The following is a 21,849-nucleotide window of genomic DNA, read 5'->3' as shown; positions in this document are numbered from 1 at the left end:
TTTTTGATTCTTTCCAGTCTTTATGTCGCTTTGTATTTGCATTCCGATTAGGCTAGCATTCGATTAGGATTTAATAAAGAACAAACTAGAGGATTGATTAATGCAGTTTTCATTTAAAATAGTTACGATGTAATATTCAATAATTGTTGAGGGTGCACACATTTCTTCCAATTTGTTACAGAACTAACTAATGCTATGATTAAAATTATGTTCAGTGTAAAACTAAGGCGTTATGATAAAACTTATTAAATAGACTATGCACTTATATAATGGCCCGGTGCTTATCTATATTTACAATCCATATAAAATTTACACACGATAATTTATAAATATTTAACCATCAGGAATTTTGCATACGAAAGTCCTGTGATAATCTATTTACATTATCCTATCTGAAGGATAACTTCTTTGAAACTGTTTAATTCTGATTAAACCTAAAATACCAGAGCTCTAGCTATCTACGACTATGTTTTAGAGCAGGGCTATCCTGACATCACGGGTATCGCAGCTGCTTACCGTTTAAATGATACGATAATATATAAATATCCAAACTGCAGGCATTTCGCATTCGATAAACATGACATAATCTATTTACATTATTAATCTGGAGGAGCACTTCTTCGAATGCGTACTTTCTTGAAACTCTTATATTTTGATTTAGTCTAAAATACCAGAGTTATATCTATCTACGACTACGTATTTATAGCAGAGCTAGTACCCCGACATCATGGGTATTGTAGGCCCTAACCGTTTAATTGTAAAATGATCTGTGTAATGTTATTAATTGGTAAGTGCCTGTGAGTGAGTGAGTGTTTTGTAAATATATATATACAAAACAGTTTAGTGTGCTTGAACGTTGGCATGGTGGTTCTTCCTTTCGATTCTTCCCATTAGGAACATGAATACGGGGGACTTGTCAGCCGAACTGAGAGCAATGTCCCCGTAAGCTTCCAGTACGATCCGATGCGGGATGTGCGTGGTGCGAGTGAGCATAATATAAATTAAAGATGGTTTTCAGTCAGTAACAGTTCACCAGGCATGCCATCGGACCTCTGAGTGCGCAGCATAACCTCTAGGATCGGCTGGTATTAGGCAATTTGACCGCGCTGATCCCGACGCTCTTGATCAGCCGTAGCATCTGAAATTAACCAATTAGATTTCCATACATTAGACACGTGTTACACTTTACAAATCACATAAAAAGCAATGAAGAACAGGGTATGGTTAGAATCAAGTAACTGAGATTAGTAGAACGCAACGATGGAACGCACGCAGAACGGAACGAGGCAACATAATTTCGAGCATTCCACCTACCGGAAAATTGGGACAAAAAGTAATCTATGGGTGCAAAGCACTCAATCAGATTTAATATTCATGTTATCACGTGCGTTCGCGCAGAGCGATGTCAGTGCACAGGACCAGGCAGTCCGAGTTAAAGGACTCAACGTCCTTTTGGCCGCTGGTCAAGGCAGCTGACGATCGAACCGCTCTCGGTCCCTGGTCGCCTGTCAATATCAAGAGGGGAAACTGTTGAGCCAAATAGTGGCAAATAGGAACACTTCTTATTAAAAAGTATTGATCTCTTTGTAAAAGGATTACAAAATTTTAATTTAAATAATTGTTTTCTTTCTTCAGAGCACCATTTACTTTTTAATTAGAAATTAAATAGATAGAAGGTAATAGAGGAAATTCTCGACGCAAAAGCACTTTACTTACCCTGTAATCCTTGCGAGGCTTTGTACTTGTCTTTGATGATGAAGCAGGCGGTTATCATGAAGAATATTCCACCCAGCACCTCCACAAAGCTGGTGGAGAAGAGGGCATACTGCAATCCCTCGAACTGCTCCTTATCAGAGTACTAAAGTAAACATTTGATTATTCATGAGTGATACTACATATGATGTCTGGATTACACTTACTTCCGATGAGGTAGATGCTACTGAGCGCACTGTTTCAATCGCATTGGATGCTACTTCTGCGATAGCCTGTGTGACATTGCTCATTCGGGATTCCGCTACTTGGGACATGCTCTCCATTTCGGTGGTGAGGCCAGAATCGCTGGGGTTCTTTTGCAGGTGCTTCATGATGGCTTCAGAGATCTACGAGTGTACCGTTTTAATAATTATAATTTAGGAGAATATAAATCTTGTAATCACTTACCGCTCCCACTAAATACGGACTGCCGGCATCACCCAACGCATGTGAGATGAGGATCTGGAAGGCCTCCGCTGTAGAACGACGTGTGGGTACCACCACATACTATATTTCAAGAGGAAACAAAAACTTGGTGATATTTCATTTCTAGGGTTTAAGTGCAACAGCAACAACGAAAGCAACAAAGCAAAAAAATGAATGCAAAAGCCACAACCGATTCTTAAGACACAACTATCGATTAAACACAACTATCGGTTCAGGTGTAGAAACTTTCTTTCGCAAGCCAGGTGTTAAACTATTATAGTTGCCTTCTCCAGAAAGTATTCTACATCATAACCAATAATTTCCATAATTGATTAAATACAAATAAAAATATGATAAAAGCATGTGGGGTGCGCATATGTGTAGGTGTACAAGTAACAGATACAAAATTGCCAAAAGCTCGCCAAAGATGGAGCCACTCGAGAATTTTGGGGACGAACAAAGAACAGGTCCCCCAAATAGAAAAGCCGTTTTTTAGCATTGCGTTCTCAGGTTGGTGTCCAATTAAATGGGAACAGTGGGCGAGCCTGCCTGGGAACAGATCTAGCCTTCCTTTTCAGTACTCAAGAACTGAGTTGATATTCAAAATGATTCGAGGATTTATCTTTAAATTGAATGTGGCAATTTGTTGTCTACTAAACTGTTGGCCACATTAAGTTTTTACTGTTATAACTACAGGTGATGATTTCGATAGGTGTGTTTTAGCTATGTGTTTATTTTTGGGTGTATGAGCTAAGAAGCAAAAATTACGCAAAGCATTTATGATATTACATGTATATATGTAGGGTTCCCCATTTACTGTAGGTCATCTTATAGGTCTGCTATCAAAAACAAAACAAAAGCCTTCTGATAAAGGTAATCTCTAATCACAATTGCTTATCGCAGGCAGCAATTAATATAGCGCCACCAAGGTGGGCCGATCGTCTATATTATATTTTTCGGGTTAGATAATCGGGCGTGTTGGTGGCAAACGAAATGCGATTGCTTATTTCTGTCACGGAATCGTTTGCAATGGCAAAATGGCAACAAAAAAGAGCAACACACGCAAATCAAGTGCGTGGTAAAAAAAAGAGGGGCCAAAAGAAAAAACTCACTGCAACGAATTGAAGGGGGTGTGGGACTATACATATTGCCTGGCCTGACGTACTGCCAAATTTAGAACATGCCACCGTACGTACGAAATACGTACATACGTATCTCATGAAAGGAATTACGTTCACGTATTGGATGTGCATATGTGTGTGTGCCTCTGCCATATCTATTATCTTGACGTGTGGTTACGTACATCGGCTGAATAAACTGTCCATTCATAGGATAGCATCCAGCTATCTAAAAGGTTTATCTAATTTTTAGTATCATATCGCTTACTGCACTGCAACGGCACCTTCGTAACTGAATTGGGCCATTTTATCAAACTGGGTTACTTAATCAGTTCAGGCTATTTAATAATATGAGCCGAGTATCATAAACTTGTATTTATGAAATGAAGTCAATTCTTATGAGGGAACTTCAATTGCAATTAGGAAATTTAGTTTATGATTTGTTTATATTCTGTTTAAATTTATTATGAAATCCCAACTAAATGCGATAGTGATTAAAAGCTTTGACTTTATCATCCCCTTATCAAAGGCTTATCTCCTCGAAATGGACAAACGTGAGTAGCCTAAAAGATAACCCCGGAAAGTCAGTAGGCTAGACGGAAGAACCCAATAAGATTACGAAAATTTCGACACTTGGTCTCGTGGAATGGGTATGGAACGTGGGTGGGTTGCAATTTTGGGAATCGTGGGGCTTTAATATGGTTATACGACATACACTTGGGGTTGGGTGCTGAAATATGTGCACGCTGCAAGTGTTTCGGGGGTTGGACTCTCCCTTTTCCCCCATTTAATTGGGGCAGAGGGATGAAAGTTAAAGTACAAGAAGATGAAACTCTATGTTGATTATATTTACCAACAAAAAAAGTAATAAGGAGAAATGAAGGAGAAATGAAATTGTCTTCTCCCAGGGGGTGTAAAAATGAATTGCAAGAAATGATCAAGGAAATGAAAAAGAAAGATATAGGCTAAGGAAAATGTTATAAAAACCTCCCATTTACTGGGAAATACGTTAAAGTAGAAAGAAGTCCATTTTACTGAACTAAACAACCACACCCAAAAATGATAAAAACAACCACAACATGGAGTATCAGATGACCACCACCAGTATGGGATGCGGGTGAAGACAACATAAAATTTGGTTAGAGCGTTTGTGGGTAGGCAAGCTGTGTTTGTGTATGTGTTTTTGTGCTTAGTGTGTTACTCATTATAACAGTAAAAAGTTAATGCTTAAACTAAGATATACTGTGTGTAATTACAGTTACGATATTCAAATAATACGTGAGTGCAAAATTACAAAAGCATTACAGCGGAATTCAATTTGATTCCCGTTTCGAGATCTTGGCTTACCAGCAGTATGTCCGCAACAATTGCCCAATTCAAATTTAAAGCTAATTGCCCAAAAAAGATTAGAGCATAGGTGCCTGCCGAATTACTGTTCACCAGAAGGCAAGCGCCTGTCAGCAGCGGGGCACTCAAGAGCAGCCCAAAGGCGCAGATTATCGGATCCGTCGTCGGATAACGTTTTATCAGGTACTGGGACAGGAACGAGCCCAGGGGCACGCCCAGCAAGCCCGCCACCATTGTGATGACTCCAAAGTTGAACGCAACACTAAGGGCAGGTTTTGGAATTTCGGGGTACATTCGGTTAGTTATGCCAAAGCTTAAGAGCCCGACGACATACGCGTAAGCCTAGCTATCAATCTTTAGGAATCCTTAGTCCTAAGATGGATAAATAAGTTTTCGTGCATTTCATCCTGGGCATAAACAATTAAACGAGCTGGGGATTAGGGCAAGATTTAGATGGCTTAAATAGAAAGCAATCTTTCAGAGATTCAAAACGACTGAGTACTTTTGATAATCGATTGGCTGGCTTTAAGCTTTTGATTTCTGCGATTTTGCTGCAGCTGCTGCTTCTTGATCTTCCAATGAGCCAGCTTACCAATAGGATATCAGCTACAATAGACCAGCACAGGTTTAGTGCAACCTGAGCGACGAACACAAAGAAGAAGCACATGACTTCACTTGTCTGTGGCACCACCAAAGCAGCAAAAACCATCGGAGCTGAGATGAAGAGTCCCACTGCGCAGATGTACGGGTCGCAGTTCTCATAGTGACCTCTCAGTCTCTGGGCAAGGAAGGATCCCAGCGGTACTCCAATAAGACCCGCCAGCATGGCCACCAGACCAAACTTGTACGAGATGCTTGACGACAGATCAGAAACCATTGTAAAGCGCACAGCTCGATATTCGTAGAATTATGGAGTCGGGGTTGGGGGAAGGGCGGATATAAGCCCCATTTTCACGAAATAGTTTTAAAATATCTCGATATCTTGGCCAAAAAGCGGTCTTTAAAATTCCAGGAAAAAAAATCAAATATCGTGAAAATGAGGCTTTCAGGGACCAAGGGATAGCACACTTACTCGTCCTGGTTAATGTCCTCGTTGCCCGGCTGCATCTTCATGCCTAGATAGATGAAAGAAGGCCCCCACCATGCCAAAGCTCCTGCCACAAAGGCCACACACGTGAATCCTGCTGTGGAAAGCATGAAGGAACGATTTTTAAGCAGAGCCTTGATATCCTGTTTGTAGGTTGTAGCCTCCAAATTGTGCGATCCCTCGCTGTGACCTCTTTCCGGATCCTTGATCAAAATGATCAGAGCGACGGCGACAATGCCCAAAATGGGCGTAACCCTTAAAGCCCAGCGCCAGTTGTTGGCCAAGTGCGCAGTCTTGGATCCCACAATATATCTGAAAACGAAGGAAGAGGTCATTGATGAGACTGATCCCAATGAATTGACTCTTAGGCCGTGTTGCATTGGCGGCCAATTAGGCGTTGCATAAATTCCAATCAACCCACCAATTGACCCAACACTCTAATTGAATTAGAGCCGTCAATTGTGGCATTCCAAAAAGAAATCAATTTTAATATACACAAGACACGTGACACTCTTCTCACGCTTCACCAGTAGAGAATTACTGATTATCATCCGCAGCCTCAAACTTTGGCCCCCATCGGCTGTTGCCAGCGGTTGATAAGACGAATACAAAGTCACTACCACAGACGGTTGATAAGAAAGCCCATCCTCCCGGATTGTTTACAGATCATTGATCTGGACATTGGTCGGCAATGTCGAATTGAACACTCACCCCAGACCGGATCCCACGGGTATGGCAAAGTAGAAAAGTGCCAGCATCTTGGAGCGCATGTCGTGAACGAAGAGATCCGAGATGATTGTCGGCGCTATTGTACTGTATGATGCCTCGCCAATCCCCACTAATGCCCGGAAGGTGATGAACCATCCAAAGTCCTGCATGTATGATCCCAGTAATGTGGTGGTACTCCAAAGGCCCACACCAACAGCCATTATCCAGGGGCGGGAGTAACGATCACCCAGATATCCAAAGATAGGAGCGAAAACCATATACGATATAACGAATACGGTCTGTAGAAGACCAGCACTGTCATTTCCAATATCAAAATCAGCTCGAACATCCGTAAGAACTCCTGTGAAATGAAATAAGACTTTGCATTAGATCCTTATCAAAATATATATTAACTATCAGTTTGATATAGTTCTTTATAAAAATGTGCACTTGCAACATTATTTTTCCAAGTTCATCGCTGCATCATACAAAACACTGGGATTATCTCTAATGTTAAGTGAATCAATGTCATTGCCTTTTAATTTAACAGTGAGATAGCTACAAAGTCATGACATTACGAAATATTATTTATTTTCTCAATACATTTCAAAAAGTGATGAGGAAAAATTGAAGATATTTTTATGTTTTTACTTTGTTATTACACGTATGTATGTACGGGGAATCCGCGTGATGTGCGATATACCACATTGTAGTTTGTACATATCAGCCCATCCCCAGCAGGGGTTGTGTTAATTGGCAAAATAAATAAATCGTTAATACAAGTCTGCTATATTCGAGTGTTTTACGTAAGTCCTCAATTTATGAGTTTAAGGGGGAAGTTGTCTCTACAATTAGCACTTTCCAGTCATTGTAGCTCCTGTATGACTGGGAGAAATTTGCGGAAATATTTTTTGTGTTTATGGATCATATTTATTTCCCAAAGTCATTTATTAACCCATCGGTATCTATTAAACACCCGCATAAATGAAAAGATAAGGCAAATTGTGGGGTAGAAAGCTTTAATTGAGCATAGTTGATACAACGCCCACTTTCTATTATTTTATCAGTCAACAGTGGTTACATTAGCAATCGTTAATTATAGCTGTGACAATCTAGTGCAGCTCAAGGTTCTTATCCATCATGATATATTATTGGCAATACAGATATAATGTGCTATTTTTATCATACATTATTACTTTATTGTTTGGAAATCACTATTGTCCATCTCTATCAGTAATTTATCTAAAATGTTTAAGCACTGATAAAAGTTATCATTTCAAGAGGTTAATCTTACTATCAATAATAATCAAAGTTTCAATCTGGTGCATCGCAATGCAAATCTGTGTCATGACTTGAATTTTGATCATTTCGATCACCTTCGCACACATTTTCTCAGTAATGTATGTATATATTTCCTGCACGTCTCGTCTTCACCTAGGCATTTAAAAATTCATTAACAAACGGATGTGCAACTAGCGAATTAATGGCCAAACGACCTCCGTCAATAACTGTTCGCCGATCTAGCGCTACTTCCTACATTCTACATGCACCTCCAAAAAAAACAGCTTTTAAGCCCCGTCTGTCTATATCTATTTCTCTTCGTACGTTGGCCTTTGCGGAACAGTCAAAAAAAGAAGAAATATAATGAAATAACTACTTAAAGTGCTTGAGCACCCAAAAATAAACAACGGCCCACAAAATCGTGTAGGAGAGAGGAACACGTAGAGAGGGTATTGGGGAAGATAGGGAGAGTGGAGCAAAGAGAGATCGAAAGATGGAGAGAGTAGAGCAAAGAGAGAGAGTTAGTGAGATCAGAAGCCGGCAAATTCAGTTCCAACAACAATGACATGACATACAAAGCTCAACAAGTTGTGCCCCAAAAAAGAGAGGGAGAGCCAGAAAAGAGAGAGAGAGCCGAGGCTCCACGAACCCCTACGAACCCAAGCGAAACGTGGCACGAAGTTGCTCTTGCAGTGAATCAGCCTTTGCTTTTTTTAATTATTCCATTTTCTGGGTCTTTTTGCTCATTTCGCTTTTGAGAAATTTATCGTACGATGTTTTTCGACCAATCAGCGCGTTTGTTTGCCTTGCCCAGTGACGTAACGGTTGGAGGACGCCACGCGATAACTTTGTGTGTATGTGTCTATTGCATTGCGATTGTGGGTTGAACAGAGAGGCGGCAGCAGACGGAGGGGGTTAGAGTGGGGGCTGGTCTGGGTGAGGCATTCCTTGTACATATTTGTATAAGTCATATTGCCATCTCATACACTCAACGGGTTATCTGCTTCTACGCAAGGAATTCCAATTGTTTATGGGCATTCTTGGCAAAAACAGAAATACTATAGGCGAATCTTCTATGAATACGTAAATACCCTAAGTCAACCAACTCCCCTCTTCTTCCGTTTTTTCTACACTTTTATGGAAGTTCCGTCAACGTATGAAACATTTTAGTCTTTATATTATTTTTTTAGCCGCTTGCCGCAGTTTTAGAACCTGTTTGGCTCTCTCTTGGTGTTCCCTCTTTTTGGGTTGTTCTCTCTTTTGTGCCCAATAAACGTGACAGTGCGATTCACATTAGTAGGTGTTAATACAAGTATTATCTAGAAAATCAAACTACTCTAGTAAGAGCCCCCCTAGGTCGAACTTTCTGGAACACAGAAAAAACTTTACTGGTCATTACCATAAGCTTTTACATTATATTCATGTCTCTACTACTTTATCATAGCATGACACAAAATTTCTATATAATTTTAATGAATCTGAGTCTTTTTCAAAAACTACTCAGAAATACTATTTTTAATCTTCTTCAAAACGGAAGAAATACTTTAACAAAAACAAGTTCTTTACACTGAGTCGGCGTTTTAATAAAAAAAAATTGACTTTTTAGGAATTATTTTATAAAATGATATTGAAAAAATTATTATAATTGAACTATAAAAACGCACTATATCGTTGCAGGGAAACTCCAGAACGTTGAGCCGTTTAAAAAAATCCAATATTTATAACCAGGCAACTGCAAAACCCACAACAACAGAGGCACTCTCATTACCATGAATGAAAAAGTTGTTTGCGACTGAAAGTGACTGTTCTCAGTACAAGTTGTCTATATCTCTCCCTCTCTCTTTCTCCCCCTCATATAGCTGTCTCTTCTTTTTTGGCGTCTGGTGTCGCCGGCCTTGAAAAATATCGCGCGATATGCAACCGTAAGCTTTAAAATCGGACGATGATTAAACGAATATCTGACAGATATTTCGGCCACGATTCGAAGCCAAGAAAAATTAAAAAAAAAAAAGTGGCTGAGGCTGTGACTTTCGCTTGGAATGCATTTGAATGCTTAGCGGAGCACTCGAATTGTTTAGAGAAAAACTTTCTTTTTATGTGGCCAGGTGGAAATCAATTGTGAAAGCGGCGGCGCCCAGGGAAAAAGACTTCCCCACCGAGCTCCAGACATTCCCTACCCCAACCTTTACACTATTCTTGCGTGCTTTTTTTTTGCATTTGAATTTTGCATTTGCCTTTCGTTAATTCAATTTGTTTGAGCAAAAAGTGTGCACTGCACTTTACGTAGGTCGTTGACCCAGATATATGTATGTATGGCTAAATATGCAGATGAGTAGAACCACTGACGTAGAATATGTGCACAAACCTCAAACACAATTGGTATAAAGATATGCAAACGCAAGAAAATGGAAAAATATGCATTAGGAATTTACGTTAAGGTTTATGTAACTTATGAAAGTCACATAGGTTAACATTTTTTTAAGCTTAGTAGTTTTTACTAAAATGAAATATAATTATTTCAATAAAATTATGAGTAATTTTTGATTGGTATTTTTTAAATATTTATTCATTGTCAAAAGTCTTTATAAAATTCAAGCTCATTTTCCAAGGGTATTGCCAATTTCGGTGTGTCAGGGCTAACTTTTTTTTTCTTTTCTTTTATATTGTTATTTCTTTCTTCAGCTGTGATGGCAACAAAATGGAAAGTTTCGGTGTATTTCTCGAAAAACATTTTAAAGGGAAACAAAAATCAAACTCGGCGACTTTTAACAAATGCAAAATATGCACAAAAAATCGTCTACAATATTAAGCAAGAGAGAAGGTGATTACATTGGGTATCAAAACACGAAATTAAGAAATAATCAAAACAGAAAGGAAATTTGTTACCAAAATCTGTTTTCGATCAATTGACATAGACAATTATTCGAATATTTTTCGTTGGATGGGGGCCAAGAAAATTACGTCGGAAGCACAGCAGAACGGAATCTTAGCCTATATATCTATCTATATGCTTTCATTCAGCCCACATATCTGCTGACCAAAATAACTGCCAGAGCTTTGGCCGATCAAAGTTCGCTGCTGTCGTTGCAGAAAGCGAATTTACTGTCAACAACAGAACAACACAGATCATGATCATGAATGAAGAGGGCCAGAAAAATTTTTTTCACAAAAGAAACTCAGTGGATATAACATCGCACCACTCTAGCAATCAGTTATAGCTTGAAAACTCTGGCAAAATTCAGCAAAGTCGGAGGTCGAAGCCAAAGGCCAAGACGCACTTAAAATTATAATTAAATGCATTCCATTAGGTTAGCCAGACATCGGGTGATACCACTGTCGGTTTGTCTATATGCAGAATGAAATACGTGCATATTTATATATGTACAAAGGTGTAACCGTAAACGTGGCTTTGCTGTCGATCGAATGGCGAATGTCGAAATTTCCATGAAAAATAAAGGGCAGACCAACAAAAAATAAAAGCTAAACATATAAGGGTAAGGCAATCTAATCACTGCAAAAACGGTTAAAACCTATTGTCAACTCCACGTGTTTGGCACCTGTGATCCAATGCAATTTATTGTGCACTGGTTCTGGTTTCAGCCACTTCATAATAAGACCTTAAAATGGGAAAACGATAACAATGCCACTGGAAAAATGGCAAAACAAAAACCTTGAGTGACTGGCTGGCCAATGTTTATTTTAGTTTTTATTTCGCCTTGCGCTCCCAGTATTTCTCAAAATAAACACAAGTTTTTCCAATCAATCGGGCACACATGGAAATTTTTGAGTTTTCCATGCAAGCAATGAAATATTATTCAATTTATAATACTCATATAAGCAGTGTTATTGATGGACGCGCTCGTTATCCGTATGGTATGTAAAGTGCTATCACCCTTTCCTGTGAGTAATTCCGTTTCCTGTCTGATTAAACATCGTATGATTTTTATAGTCAATTTTTTTCTGACATTACACGGATCAACAGCTCGTGATTTGTAGCTTAAAAAGGGCTGTAAAATCGATTTCTAATTGCCTGTGCAGCAATCAACTGATAAGTGATAACAGTAAATTATCATTGCAAATTATTTGCGAATGCACATAGAGTAAAAGACTATCGCTTGCCCTTGAATGGAAAAAATTCTGCCGACTCGAAGTTCACGTTCACAAAGACTGTGAAAAGTGATTAATTATAGTTATTATCTATAATGATTTGGCATGTAAATTAAACAGTTTGAAGTGGGCTTGTGTAAGCAACAAGGGGTGACAAACTTGCCATAACTTGTTGAGCCATGCAATTGCCGTCGTCGTTAAACAAGTTTCCATTTAATTTACACTCGGTTTTGTATAACTGAATGTGATACAACCAGACAGGCAATCAGCAATCTGTAGTCTACTACTCCATTTCTAGACATAAGTAAACACGGAAAAGTCAATTGCAGTGGGAAGAAGTTCAGAGTATTCAACAAGTATTTAATTTCAAACCGCCCGCATACTGCAATCTTAGGAATTAAGAGCCGTTTCTTCGCTAATGCTTTTAATAATAAACACTTATTATATGGGCAGTGTGTGTGCCCGAGTTATTTATAGTCCTTAACATGCGATTACCCGGTAATTGTTACGCGGGTGGGTACTTTCTGATCTCCGATAGGCGATCACCAACCACCCATTGTGCTAAGCTCGGTAGGTACCAGGTCAGGTGCTAGTGTCGCTCTACTCTCTTCTTTTTATCGCACCTGAGTGCTAGAAATATTTTATGTACCTAGGTACATATGCGAAATGGGGCTGTGATTGATTACCACCCAGTGGAAATGTCCCGAGCTGGGTGCAAAGAGGTAGGGATTCATTTATCGGATCACATTAGTACCCGCATATGATAAAACGTTCACTCGTATATGCCTGTCTCCGTATTTTTGGATCGCGTGATTCATTTGTAAGCTGATTAGTCATTCAGCAAATTCACTTAAAAACAATCTATATGGTACATTTTATAAACAACAGAGACCTCTTATTGTTGACAATGACGTGAAATTTACTAGTGATTAAGACAATACAACTATAGCTGATTAGAGGTTAATTGAACTAACGAAATTATTTTAGTGAATGCTTTAATTGATTTTTATGGAATGCTAATGTGTAAGTTTAATATTTGGAAACTGAAAATGTATTTTAATTTAATGTAATTTTTTCGTAGAAATAGGTTTGTGTATAAAATTAACTTTGGGTATGTTACTTTAATATTATCTAGCGAATAATAATATAAAAAAGTACTTTAAACAATCACGATTATAATACTTTGTGGCGAAGATAAAAGGGTTTTTGGTATACAGTAATCGGTTTCTATAATGTCAACAAATATGGTTATCTGGTGCGGAAACAAAAACCCCACTTGACGTCATTAGGGACGTCATTTATCTTAGAATAACTTTATTAGTTTTGGATAGTTGGATACCAATGAATTTAACCAGAGACTTTCTGACTTTCTTGATTCCTTTAACTTACCGGCAATTGTAAAACGGTCCATGTAGTTGATGAGGTTAACGAAGCAGAGAACGGTAACAGTGAACCAATCTGATCTGACCACGTACGAGAAGCGCGAGGGTACGGCGTTAAAGGTGGGAATCTGATAGTGTTCGCCAGGTAAATCATCACGATGTTGTCGTAGGCTATGTCGCTCCTCCTCCATGAGTTGTTGTGACGAATAGGTCGCAGGGAGTCCGAGTGGAGGCAAATTGTTGACAACTTCCCGACTGCCACCATCTTCAGAGGAGCTGCTCCCACTGCTGTCGCTGCTCTGGATCATCGCCGGATTGTCCATGGCGGCCGCCGTTGGGAGCGGTTGGTAGGATTGCTTCTGGTGTTTCAGCGACATTCACCCGATCGTTCGATCCTCTCCTCTTCACCGGTCTTCTCTTCTCCTTGTCTCTTCTTTCGTTTCGCAATTCGCAGCAGACAACGCGGCAAAACTTATTTGCACACGCTCTTTCTTACACACACAGTGAAACTCGCGATGAAAGCGGTGGGCAGCGGCGAATGCAAAAGAATTTGCTTGTGCTGGCAAAGCTTTTCGCCTTGCTTTTTGAGATAACTTTTGCCGATTTATGCCCAATAAGATTGTCTATAAACACCTGTTCGCCAAGTTCGTATAATCGCGGTTGTACTTTAAAAATAATCAGTGCATTTGCAGTGCTTCTCTCTTTTTCTTGATTTTTCCGCGACTCGAACGCACTTGCCTTTCCAATCGGAATCGTGCAATAAGTGTGACCGCTTGTCGACCGCTAATATATACCTCACCGGGGAGCCGATGAATAACATCGATAGCCTTATCGATAGTATAGTTGGGTTTTAGGCCATATTCGCACCGCAATATTGAAGCTTGTAATTTAAAAGAAAATTTGTTGAGTCTATCGATTTTTATCAGGTCATCACTAACAATCAGATGCCCACCTTGTTTAAATTTAAACTTCAACGTTGACTTTAAATGGCAAATATTTATGTTTTATTTTTAAAGAGTGGTGACTAAGGTTGTGCTTTATAAGGTGTACTTTCTAATCAATATCAATATCGTCCAGGCGTCCACGTACTCGATTCTTGCGCCTATGTTTTTTAGTTGGTGGTGGCAGAAAACTCTCCAGAAATTCGATAGTGTTCATAATAGTCTCTGAACTTACGTTTCCAATGTAGTTCTTATCGAAGTAAACAACTGGAACGGGGGCTTCCGTTGAGAGCAGCAGCTTGTCGCAGTTGCAACGTTGTCCCTGCCCCTGAATTTTGGCATCCAGGGTCTCAACCTCAGCATCGGTAGTAGTGTTTGATTTATCTGAAATGGGTTTAACTATGTGTTAAACTTCTCCCGGAATTTCTATCAACCCACCGAATAATGGACGAAAACATTCTTTGACCTGAATCCATTTGGTGCAAAACTGTTTAATGAAACTATCATTTTGATGAAAAAAACTACGAGCTGCATTGTCGACACGGTTCTTCATGAATCCCGGCACATATGGCCATTTACCTTTGGCGGCGTAAAAACAAATTATGTCTAAATATATAGAACAATGTTGGAGAAATATTATAACAGTACATTATATATATTATAGGTTATGTTAATTTTAAAACATTCCAAAATCAAACAAAATTTTAAAACCAAACAGAGCGATTATCAAAGCCTGCTTTTAGGCTTGCAATGTTTTATGAAAAAGGTATTTAGCTAGTTTTGGATATATAACTGTCATTTTTCATTCACATTCTTTAAAAAAAAGGTTTCTGAACTCACAAGGCACATGAAATAGGTGCAAGAATGTGCGCTGATGTTCCAGACTCGAGATAAGATGAATCCCGCTGGACCGACGATTGGCCAGAACCTTTTTCCCGGCAAAGGGAATCTCATCCACGCGGACACTCTTTAGATACGCTTCACCCACTGTTAGAAGAAAGCCGACCAAAAAGATGGGCAAAACTCGCAATGCGATTTTCCGACGAAGTTCCATGATTGAACTTTCCCCTCGACAGCAACAAATACAACTGACGAATGTCCGCAGGAGCCGTCACAACCCTGCATAATTTCTGTGCGCTTTATTGATTTTAATTGTGTTCGAGGTTGACATAAATCCTGATGCTCGGGACACTTGCATGTACTAACCCAATTTGCCAGTAATAAAAGTTCATTGCACTTTTCCATTTTATCTACAGGTATGCTGGAACTATCCGATTTTAAATGTCTAGCAAATAATAATAAAACAATTCATACATTAAGTCACAGGAAATGCAGTATGCAAATTGGTCCCTCATTAGCTAATATGTATATTACTTAATAGTTACAAGATCCCAAGATAACTGAGAACAACTCACTTGAACTATGAATAATCAACTGATTTACAATTGCAATTCATTTGTGTGAGGAAGAACTCTGATCCGATTTCTCATTGCCGCCGCTGCGACGTATACTTAATTTGCCGGCAAAACCTGCTTCCATTGCACGCTTATTCTCCTCAAACATTTTTAGAATGCCGTAATATATATATATATATAATCCACGTGTTGCAAATTAATTTTATGGCTTATTAAGTTTGGCACACTTGGGAATAGGAAAGCGAGACAAACAATAACATAACAATTTAATGAGAATAGTAAATATTTTAAGTAAGTTTATGTAAATTTCTTTATCATTTTGATATATAATTGGGAAAATCAAACATAATTAGAATACAATCTGCGAGAATTCTTTTAAACTTTTTCCCAAATTATACTAGAATAAATAAAAACTTCCTTATAACAGAATGGTGTCATCTTATATTCTATGCATTTTCAGTACCAAACATTTTTATATTACTTTATTTATGAATTAGAGCTAGGACTCATTCGAGTTTTCATTGAGTATAAGCGACCAGATTTTTACTCTGCTTGTTTGGAACTTGCTGGCCACGCCTATTTCGAAACCCTTAGAGGGATCTGGCGCATTTGCAAATTCCTGGTAATCGCATATACCGTTGGGACGTGACTGGAGCACCTCAATGGAACAGGGGTTCAGTGACTCGGCATTCCTCGGTTTTCTACGAAAAATAGTTACTCACTTATTACGCTGCTTTAATTCAATTAACCAATTTGAGTACCTACCCATATTTTGCAAAATGCACGAAGTAATCTACAAAGGACTTGATTACCTTCGCTTCCGTGGAGTTTCGCTCAAAATCAGGAAAAATCAGTGGACTACGGAACAGATAGAGAAGATCATCACAGTGAACCACTCCGTATTTGCCAATAACATCGGCGGAAGTATACACAGAAGCATAGCTCAGGGGTCCCCGATAGTTAAAACTGTATAAGTAAACAGGATTCGGGGTGTGGCAAACATCCTTCCGAATTGTATGGTATAGGGGTTGCTTGAAACCCCTATCTGAAATTAACTGGATAATAATAATAATAAGAAAATATTATAAAGTAAACGAAACTTTAAGTAGATGTATAGATAAACATATATAGCTGAAGATAAGTATCTTAGAATAAACAATTCTTAATAAACGATTTATTATATCATTGATTGATTAATAAAAACCTGATTAATCTTCATGTATTAAAATAAAGTTAGATGGGAAATTAACAAAAACAGTTTCAACTTACATCCATAAATCCTTGTACAGTTTCTTCATTGACTTCATGCTGACCGTGGAAGTATTCTCCTACCAAGAATTCCATGCTCTTTTTAAGCCTCTCCTGACTAAAGCTGGGTGGAAACTCCATTAGCTCCTGCAACAGTTCGTCGAAACGGGAATTGAAGCTTTGGCGCAGCGTCTCGTTGCCCAGGATGTTGACTACCCTCACAGCTCCCTCACCTGGAACTGTGCCCAAAAGCAGGGGAATAGATGCTCGTTCTCCATCGGCCAGAATATCCTTGGGATGCTTGCTCAAAAAAGCTTTGCCCTCAAGTCCCTTTTCAATCACAGGTCGGAAATTTGTCATGTGATCCACATCCCAGAATTTGAGACCATCGCCGGCATTCAAGAGTTTGATAGCGTCTACCCTGCGCAGGGCTTTTGCTAATTTTACTGTACTCAAGGTTTGGGCATCTGGAATCTGTGCAAACTCAGCCAGGAGACGTGCTTGCTCCAGTGGTTCCTCTGCAATGGCGAATGGCACATTGGCCGTGCCGCTCATGCTAATCACTCGATGAAAGAGTCCTTGGGATCTGGGACTTAGAAGGTGCATGTGGGCAGCCACACCTCCGGCACTCTGGCCAAAAATAGTCACACTCTGGGGATCACCACCAAAATAACCAATGTTGCGCTGCACCCAACGCAGAGCCAAATTTTGATCCTTCAGCCCAAAATTTCCCGGCATCAGAGCATCTTGGGTGGATAGGAATCCTTAGCAAAAAAACCAAAAATTAACACATGTTCCACTTCATTAGCAATAACGAGCTCACCAAAGGGCCCTAGCCGATATGCCATTGTCACCAGGATTACTTCGCCCGTGTCCATAAAGTACTCAGGTCCTGTCAGTCCTGGTCCAGCAGATCCTCCAAAGAATCCACCCCCATGGATGTAGACCATTACGGGTAGTATGGATTTTCTTACCTTAATTAAATAAGAAGTTAAGTTAAATTTAAATGCTGAAGGACTCCTCGAACCAAGTTTGTGATGGATTTTATTTAGTCTTACCTCTGGCCTGTAGACATTTAAGTAGAGGCAATCTTCCACGCCGTAGATTATGGGGGAAGGTAACAGATAGTTTTTCTGAATGCAGTCCATCTTAGGCTGACTGGCATCGTACACCCCGAGCAACTTGGGCATAACCTTTGGATTCTGGAGAAAGAGATTAAGCCATTTCTCATCGAGAGAGCCCCCACTACTCACTTTGAATCTAAGATCTCCGACAGGCGGCAGGGCGTAGGGTATGCCCATGAAGGCTTCGAACCTCTCAGACTGATAGCCCTGGCGATAGGTGCCCTTCAGGCAACCCACGCTGGGCGGGCAGACGGTAAGCTGGTCCATCGATGGCAGCCCAGTGGCCAAGGCCGCGTTTAAGGGTTTAGGGCCAGCAAAGAGCTGGCCAAAAGGCAGCAGCAGCAGCAGCAGTAGCGTCCGTAGTTGAATCATCGCTGGCGGTCCACAAAGTGACTGAAAACAGAGCTAATGGATCATTAATTATGCATATCGATTGGTTATTTATGATCAATTTTGGGGCTTCCACCACTTTGTTTTTATTCGCCCAAGATGATGTCAACGTTAAAACGGTATTGGATGGATTTCTAAATTGTCAGCAGCTCCTGGTGGAAAAGCTCACTCACTGCAGTTACTGGAGGTAGGTAGAAAACTGTCTCGCGTAGAACCTTCCGCGACAGAGGCCCAAATCGATCTGACGAGTTTCGAGAGGGCGCGTTTACTTTAATCGTGAAGAAAACTTTGCGCTGTCCCGACTGACTCTATCGTAGTGGCTCTCTGTCCACAATCTTGACAAAGTGACTGAACTTGCTGTGGAAAATTTATACAGACCAGAGCAGCGCACGAATCGACGATCTAACCGAGGGGCTGGAGATCGGTTCACACGGCGTATGCTTGATCAGTCCGGATACCAATTGATCTGGAACTGCATCTAACATCTAGCATTTAGCATCTAGCAGCGACCTCAGCCGCGAACCGAATCTGTTTGAGGTAATTTGAAACACGCGCCAGAACGAGTAGAAAGTGTTTCCCTATCTCACTTACCCTGATCCGCCAGAGCTGACGGCTTGCGATCAACTGCTATTGTTTCGTATCGAAACTTTCGCTTTTATCCTGTTTCGTAATGACATTTCGCTTTTTATGTATTCCCAAGCAAATAAATCAAGCTGCTGCTACTGAACAGACTATATAAAATCTTGAATAGGAGAGGCCCTTAGCATCTTCTCTAGGTCACTGATTACTAAAATGTTCATTTCATAATTATGTGAAAATAATAAATCATTTAGTTAAAATGTAAAACTTTTGTGGCATAATTATTTGCAAATATAAACACACCTCCCATTTTTATGTTTTTGTTATTAACTACTTAAACTTACCCATAAAAGTTTTATCTAAATGTTAAATTGTTACGCATTCTTATAATGTACCGTTTCTAATGTAATAAAGTTATCACACACTGTATTCCACGCCACTTCAAACCTGGGATCTTTGCTCCCCTTACTTTCGTTTTCATCCTCCCATAAAACGTCACGATTTTCACTCTCACTTATCGTGCTCCAACTGAAGATTGTAGAATTTAAAGAAAAAAGTCTCCAAGCAAGATGTTTCCCCTAACGGGCGAGATTTATTGCTCCCCGGATCGACGACTATCTTATCACACCGCATGTCGCCGGGCCTTTTATTTGCACTTAATCTCATTTCTTGCACATTTTGCATATGTAAATTGACCTTCGAATGACAATTGGGAGGTGGGGGTAGCAGACTTTTACAAAAATGGAACGCTGCCGGAGCTCAACTTACGATGCCTCAATGGTAATCTGGGGTATCTACAACAGCTCCCATTACAAGTTCCGTTCCATTTCGCAAATAATTTATTTTTATCAGTTGCTCACTCTTAAATTAACCATTACCAGATGGGATCGGGTTGGGTAAAATATGTATCGCTTTACATAAACAACTTCTTCCATATGGGAAAGGCTGTAAGTTTCAAACTTCGCTGAACTTTTTCCTGGTATTTGTCAGTGGTGCCACCAAAATGTAAGTAGCTGCACATTCCAAGGTCTTTGAAATCGGCAGCTTTACAAGTAGATCCTTCATTGAATATCCTAGAAAATGTATATATTAAATGAAGTATATTTACTTATAGAGCCTACAAAACTCACCCCGTTTTAACAAAGTCCGTTACCAGAGAAGTCATCCTTTGAACAACCTTGGCATCTTCGGAATCCTTGGGATAATCACCGAAGAGAACCGGCAATCTTATAGTATGTATTCCATCATCCATATGAGCCGCTCCCACACCGAAATCCTCTGTCGAACCACTGAAAACTAATGACATCGAGTGCATGCCAGAAAACTCAAAGATATAGATGAATAGAGGATTCTCTTCAAGATTGGCATAATTTGCATAGGATGAAATGGTTTCATAAATGGGAAAATAAAAGTTAAAATCACCACAAATTTCAGCCAAAGTCAATATGGTATCATTGTTAAGGCTCTCTCCCTGGAACTCATATGCATCCAATATTTCTTTAACCATTTGTGGAGAAGTTCCCTCGGGAAGATTAAGCATCAAAGACATATGTTCTAGGAACTTTTTATTAAAGTCCGCCATACGCTGTGGATTTGAGAAGGGTCGCAGTAAGCTCAGGGCTCCCTCTCCAGCTCGAGAATTTATGCCAACTACCCAAGGCACCTGGTTGATACGACCAGCCAAATGGGCTTTTAGCGGATCTTCGACCATGAAGGCATCAGGAGATGGCGATTCCAATACAGGCAAAGTACTGATTAACGGCATATTATCCCAAGCTTTTAAGCTGTCCACACTAAGGAGAAGCTTCTTCGGACATGCATTCCGAATGGCTTCGGCGAGATCCTGACTGCTTAGAGTCTCTGCTTGATCGATACCTACCTCTTTGGCCAGATGCCTTGCCTGGCTTAAGGGATCTTTTAAGATAGACATGGCTGGAACAAACATGGTACCAGTCAAAGACATGGCTCTTTGGAATAGTCCTGGAAGAATAACGATAAGACAAAGATCGTAGAATTAGATCGCACAATTACCCTTGGAATTAGGACTCAGCATGTGCATGTGAGCGGATATGCCTCCTGCACTGTGTCCGAGGATCGTGACCATCTGAGGATCTCCTCCAAACTTAGCTATATGCTTTTGAACCCACTGCATAGCTAACCGCTGGTCTTTGAATCCGAAATTTCCTGGCATGTTCTCATCGCCTGTGCTAAGGAAGCCTAAAAAATATATCCATAATATAAGATTACAATAGGTGATCCAAGGCACTAACCAAGTGGTCCAAGTCGATAGCTAACTGTCACCATGACTACCTTGCCGGTATCCATCAAAAACTCCGGACCACTAGCCACCGGATGGGCGGAGCCACTAAAGAAACCGCCCGAGTGTATATAAAACATCACAGGCAAGAGATTTTCGTCTTTTTGCTAAGATCAACAAACCAATCAGGATATGCCAGCTTAAAAGGATTACCGAACTAGATACCTTGGGTCTGTAGACATTCAGGTAGAGACAATCCTCCACACCCATAAAATCCCAGTCCTTTGTAAAGTAGTTTCTTTGCAAGCAGCTGTCCTTTGCCGCTCCAGCATCAAGTACTCCCTCCCAGCTATTAGCTGGCACAGGATTCTAAGAACAATAATTGGATTAAATCCTTTAAATGGTAACAAATCCAATCCACCTTAAGACGAAGCGGTCCAACTGGCGGCTGGGCAAATGGTATGCCCATAAAGGCTTCAAACTCTTCACTTTGATATCCTGGCATAAGGATGCCTCGCAGGCAGCCAAGATCCTGCAGGCACACATCCAAGGAATCACCGAAAGCGACAGCTAAAAAAAATAGTGTTCCCACTCTGATGCACAACATCTTGATACGGATCCAGGGGCTTCAAGTGCAACTCACATTTATACCTCATTTCCATGTCGAGGGTGTGGATTTTTAAAAAT

At 40.0% G+C, this 21,849-nt stretch overlaps 3 protein-coding genes across 7 annotated transcripts; all 3 read right to left on the bottom strand.

The window, feature by feature from the left end:
- Window positions 1-93: 93 nt before the first annotated feature.
- On the bottom strand, window positions 94-13,969 carry LOC108112914 (protein spinster). Of its 5 annotated transcripts, none has more exons than XM_017223296.2 (9): window positions 13,216-13,969; window positions 6,442-6,799; window positions 5,716-6,042; window positions 5,236-5,497; window positions 2,161-2,259; window positions 1,920-2,099; window positions 1,717-1,858; window positions 1,315-1,505; window positions 94-1,138 (listed from the first exon to the last, which is right to left on the bottom strand). In XM_017223296.2, the coding sequence occupies exons 1-8, from the start codon at window positions 13,583-13,585 to the stop codon at window positions 1,381-1,383; spliced, it is 1,863 nt and encodes a 620-aa protein (XP_017078785.1). In that variant the 5' UTR covers window positions 13,586-13,969; the 3' UTR covers window positions 94-1,138; window positions 1,315-1,380. The 5 variants fall into 5 exon arrangements, with proteins under 5 accessions (XP_017078785.1, XP_017078784.1, XP_017078787.1 ...); XM_017223295.2 differs by lacking the exon at window positions 5,236-5,497 and adding an exon at window positions 4,644-4,905; XM_017223298.2 differs by lacking the exon at window positions 1,315-1,505.
- A 270-nt stretch (window positions 13,970-14,239) lies between these two features.
- Window positions 14,240-15,444, bottom strand: LOC108112423. The gene is made up of 3 exons (XM_017222265.1): window positions 14,990-15,444; window positions 14,588-14,755; window positions 14,240-14,533 (listed from the first exon to the last, which is right to left on the bottom strand). The coding sequence occupies exons 1-3, from the start codon at window positions 15,201-15,203 to the stop codon at window positions 14,262-14,264; spliced, it is 654 nt and encodes a 217-aa protein (XP_017077754.1). The 5' UTR covers window positions 15,204-15,444; the 3' UTR covers window positions 14,240-14,261.
- Window positions 15,445-15,849: 405 nt separating this feature from the next.
- Window positions 15,850-21,761, bottom strand: LOC108112087. The gene is made up of 14 exons (XM_017221836.1): window positions 21,584-21,761; window positions 21,388-21,531; window positions 21,176-21,329; window positions 20,937-21,122; window positions 20,036-20,885; window positions 19,823-19,978; window positions 19,331-19,433; window positions 18,500-18,634; window positions 18,066-18,341; window positions 17,871-18,014; window positions 17,636-17,786; window positions 16,834-17,576; window positions 16,330-16,619; window positions 15,850-16,265 (listed from the first exon to the last, which is right to left on the bottom strand). The coding sequence occupies exons 1-14, from the start codon at window positions 21,665-21,667 to the stop codon at window positions 16,064-16,066; spliced, it is 3,618 nt and encodes a 1,205-aa protein (XP_017077325.1). The 5' UTR covers window positions 21,668-21,761; the 3' UTR covers window positions 15,850-16,063.
- Window positions 21,762-21,849: the final 88 nt, after the last annotated feature.

This window comes from Drosophila eugracilis, unplaced genomic scaffold (genome assembly GCF_018153835.1).
Source record: "Drosophila eugracilis isolate 14026-0451.02 unplaced genomic scaffold, ASM1815383v1 contig_90, whole genome shotgun sequence".
NCBI classification, from domain to species: domain Eukaryota; kingdom Metazoa; phylum Arthropoda; class Insecta; order Diptera; family Drosophilidae; genus Drosophila; species Drosophila eugracilis.
Note: the sequence above shows the minus strand (reverse complement) of the source record. Positions and strands in the feature narration are given on the sequence as shown.

What these genes read in the sequence shown, in the direction of transcription:
- LOC108112423 (XM_017222265.1), bottom strand. Translation starts at nt 15,203, where the DNA reads ATGGAACTTCGTCGGAAAATCGCATTGCGAGTTTTGCCCATCTTTTTG. An exon ending in GCACCTATTTCATGTGCCTT is followed by an intron (nt 14,756 to 14,989) that starts GTGAGTTCAGAA and finishes CTATATATTTAG; the next exon opens with ACATAATTTGTTTTTACGCC. An exon ending in ATGTTTTCGTCCATTATTCG is followed by an intron (nt 14,534 to 14,587) that starts GTGGGTTGATAG and finishes AACCCATTTCAG; the next exon opens with ATAAATCAAACACTACTACC.
- LOC108112087 (XM_017221836.1), bottom strand. Translation starts at nt 21,667, where the DNA reads ATGCCAGGATATCAAAGTGAAGAGTTTGAAGCCTTTATGGGCATACCA. An exon ending in ACGGACTTTGTTAAAACGGG is followed by an intron (nt 19,979 to 20,035) that starts GTGAGTTTTGTA and finishes TACATTTTCTAG; the next exon opens with GATATTCAATGAAGGATCTA. An exon ending in CTGTACAAGGATTTATGGAT is followed by an intron (nt 16,620 to 16,833) that starts GTAAGTTGAAAC and finishes ATTATTATCCAG; the next exon opens with TTAATTTCAGATAGGGGTTT.
- LOC108112914 (XM_017223296.2), bottom strand. Translation starts at nt 13,585, where the DNA reads ATGTCGCTGAAACACCAGAAGCAATCCTACCAACCGCTCCCAACGGCG. An exon ending in GAGGACATTAACCAGGACGA is followed by an intron (nt 5,498 to 5,715) that starts GTAAGTGTGCTA and finishes TCTGTCGTCAAG; the next exon opens with CATCTCGTACAAGTTTGGTC. An exon ending in TAGCATCTACCTCATCGGAA is followed by an intron (nt 1,859 to 1,919) that starts GTAAGTGTAATC and finishes TGTTTACTTTAG; the next exon opens with TACTCTGATAAGGAGCAGTT.